Consider the following 1864-nt stretch of genomic DNA (forward strand, 5'->3'; position numbering starts at 1 on the left):
GAGAGAGAGAGAGAGAGAGAGAGAGAGAGAGAGAGAGAGAGAGAGCGGGAGAGAGAGAGAGAGAGATAGAGAGGAAGTTTCTTCTCCGATCTCTCACGCCTCACACCCTCCGATGCGATGCCCCGCACCGGTGCTGCCGCCACCTGGAGCGTCGTCTGTAACGCACGCGTCTTCGCTGCCGCAGGTCTGCCGACACGCAGCATGTCAACGAGCGCCGTTCCAACGCTGTCGTCGTCGTCGTCGTCGATGGCAACCACGACGACGACGACACCCCCGCACGCGGCGACGATGACGCAGCCGGGCCGCGACGACACCAGCGACCTGTCGGACATCTTCATCAACCCGCCCGTGTTGAGGTGAGCGGCGGCGGTGGTCGCTAGGCAACGCAGCGACGACGACACCGGTGCAGACGAACCATGGGTGTTGTCATGACTCCCTGGGTGCTGTCGCGTTGTATCATCAGTAGCCCTGATTCGTGTTCCTAGCGTTATCGTGGCTCTAATAGCCTTAACCGAGTGGTAACCCGAATGTAATCTCTAGGAAGCTTTCAGTGCACAAAAACGCATATGTACACCCACACGCACGCACGCACGCATGCACAAACACACGCACACACACACACAAACTGAAACATACACAAACTGAAACGCATGCATGCACGCACGCACCCCCCCCCACACCATGCACACACACAAACTGAAACATACATACAAACACGCGCACGCATGCCCCCCCCCTCCCACACACACACACGCCATGCACACAGGACCGCCACAAACATGAACATACATTACAAAAATACGCACGCCATGCCAAGCACACAGCACACACACCATGCACACACAGCGCCGACGCGACTCCGACATCAAAGCGATCCAGCGACCGAACCAAGGTTCCCGCGACCGCCCGCCCGCCCGACCGTAACTCTCTCGTTTCCTCTCGCGCGCGCCGCGCACGCAGGCAGAAGCAGACGGACTCGTCGCCGCGGGCGACCGCATCCCAGCAGCAGCAGGGGGCGCCGCAGCCTCCGCCGCCGCGCAGCGTGCTGACGCAGCGTAACTCCTACACGGAGGGCGTGACCAACCGCGCCCCGCGCCCCTCCCCCGTCATCGCCTCCGACGTGAAGCTGACGACGACCATCGAGAAGGAGGGGGAGAAGCCGGCGCCCTCCCCCGGCGTCGGGGAGAAGCCGAGACCGATCTCGATCCTCGCGACGAAGCAGAGTTCTGTACGACGCAACAGCAACTGCAGGTGAGAGAGGAAGGAGGGGAGGAAGGAGGGGGGGAGAGGGAGGAGGAGGGGAGAGAGAGGTCATTAGAGTGTTATTGACATAAATCACGTACGTAGTGTGTGTGTGCGTGCGCGCGTGCGTGCGTGCGTGCGTGCGTGCGTGCGTGCGTGCGACTAGCTTAACTAACGTGTTCTTCCCACCGTCTGTTCGCAGCGACAACGTCGATAAGAAGGATCCGTTGACGGACCCTCTCACAGCGCTGGTCAAGGAGCAGGGGGGCGGCTCGAAGAGAAACGCTCTGCTGAAGTGGTGTCAGAAGATCACAACTAGCTACGCGGTAAGTCCGCCCCCATGTATCGCCGCCCCCACCCCCACCCGTCTCACCTCATATCCCCTCCCCCCCCCCCCCAGGCACATGATCTGTGTCTTCCATGATGCACGGAGTGGACGTTGTGATAGGTATGCTGTGTGGTGGTGTGTGGTGGTGTGTGGTAGGTATGCTGTGTGGTGGTATGTGGTGGTGTGTTGTAGGTATGCTGTGTGGTGGTATGTGGTGGTGTGTGGTGGGTATGCTGTGTGCTAGGTATGCTGTGTGGTGGTGTGTGGTAGGTATGCTGTGTGGTGGTGTGTGGT

The 1864-nt window shown here is 60.4% G+C and overlaps 1 protein-coding gene across 1 annotated transcript in view; it reads left to right on the forward strand.

Annotated features, from left to right (window-relative positions):
• The first annotated feature begins 146 nt into the window (after window positions 1–146).
• The window catches only part of LOC106815947 (cytospin-A-like), a 4363-nt gene continuing 2645 nt past the window's right edge, over window positions 147–1864 (forward strand). The window contains exons 1-3 of the mRNA XM_014820484.1: window positions 147–356; window positions 961–1251; window positions 1445–1568. Coding sequence (XP_014675970.1) covers window positions 202–356; window positions 961–1251; window positions 1445–1568 — 570 coding nt within the window. The 5' untranslated portion in view covers window positions 147–201. The remainder of the gene's footprint in view (window positions 357–960; window positions 1252–1444; window positions 1569–1864) is intronic.

The sequence above is a fragment of the Priapulus caudatus genome, unplaced genomic scaffold, assembly GCF_000485595.1.
Source record: "Priapulus caudatus unplaced genomic scaffold, Priapulus_caudatus-5.0.1 Scaffold1245, whole genome shotgun sequence".
Classification (NCBI taxonomy): domain Eukaryota; kingdom Metazoa; phylum Priapulida; class Priapulimorpha; order Priapulimorphida; family Priapulidae; genus Priapulus; species Priapulus caudatus.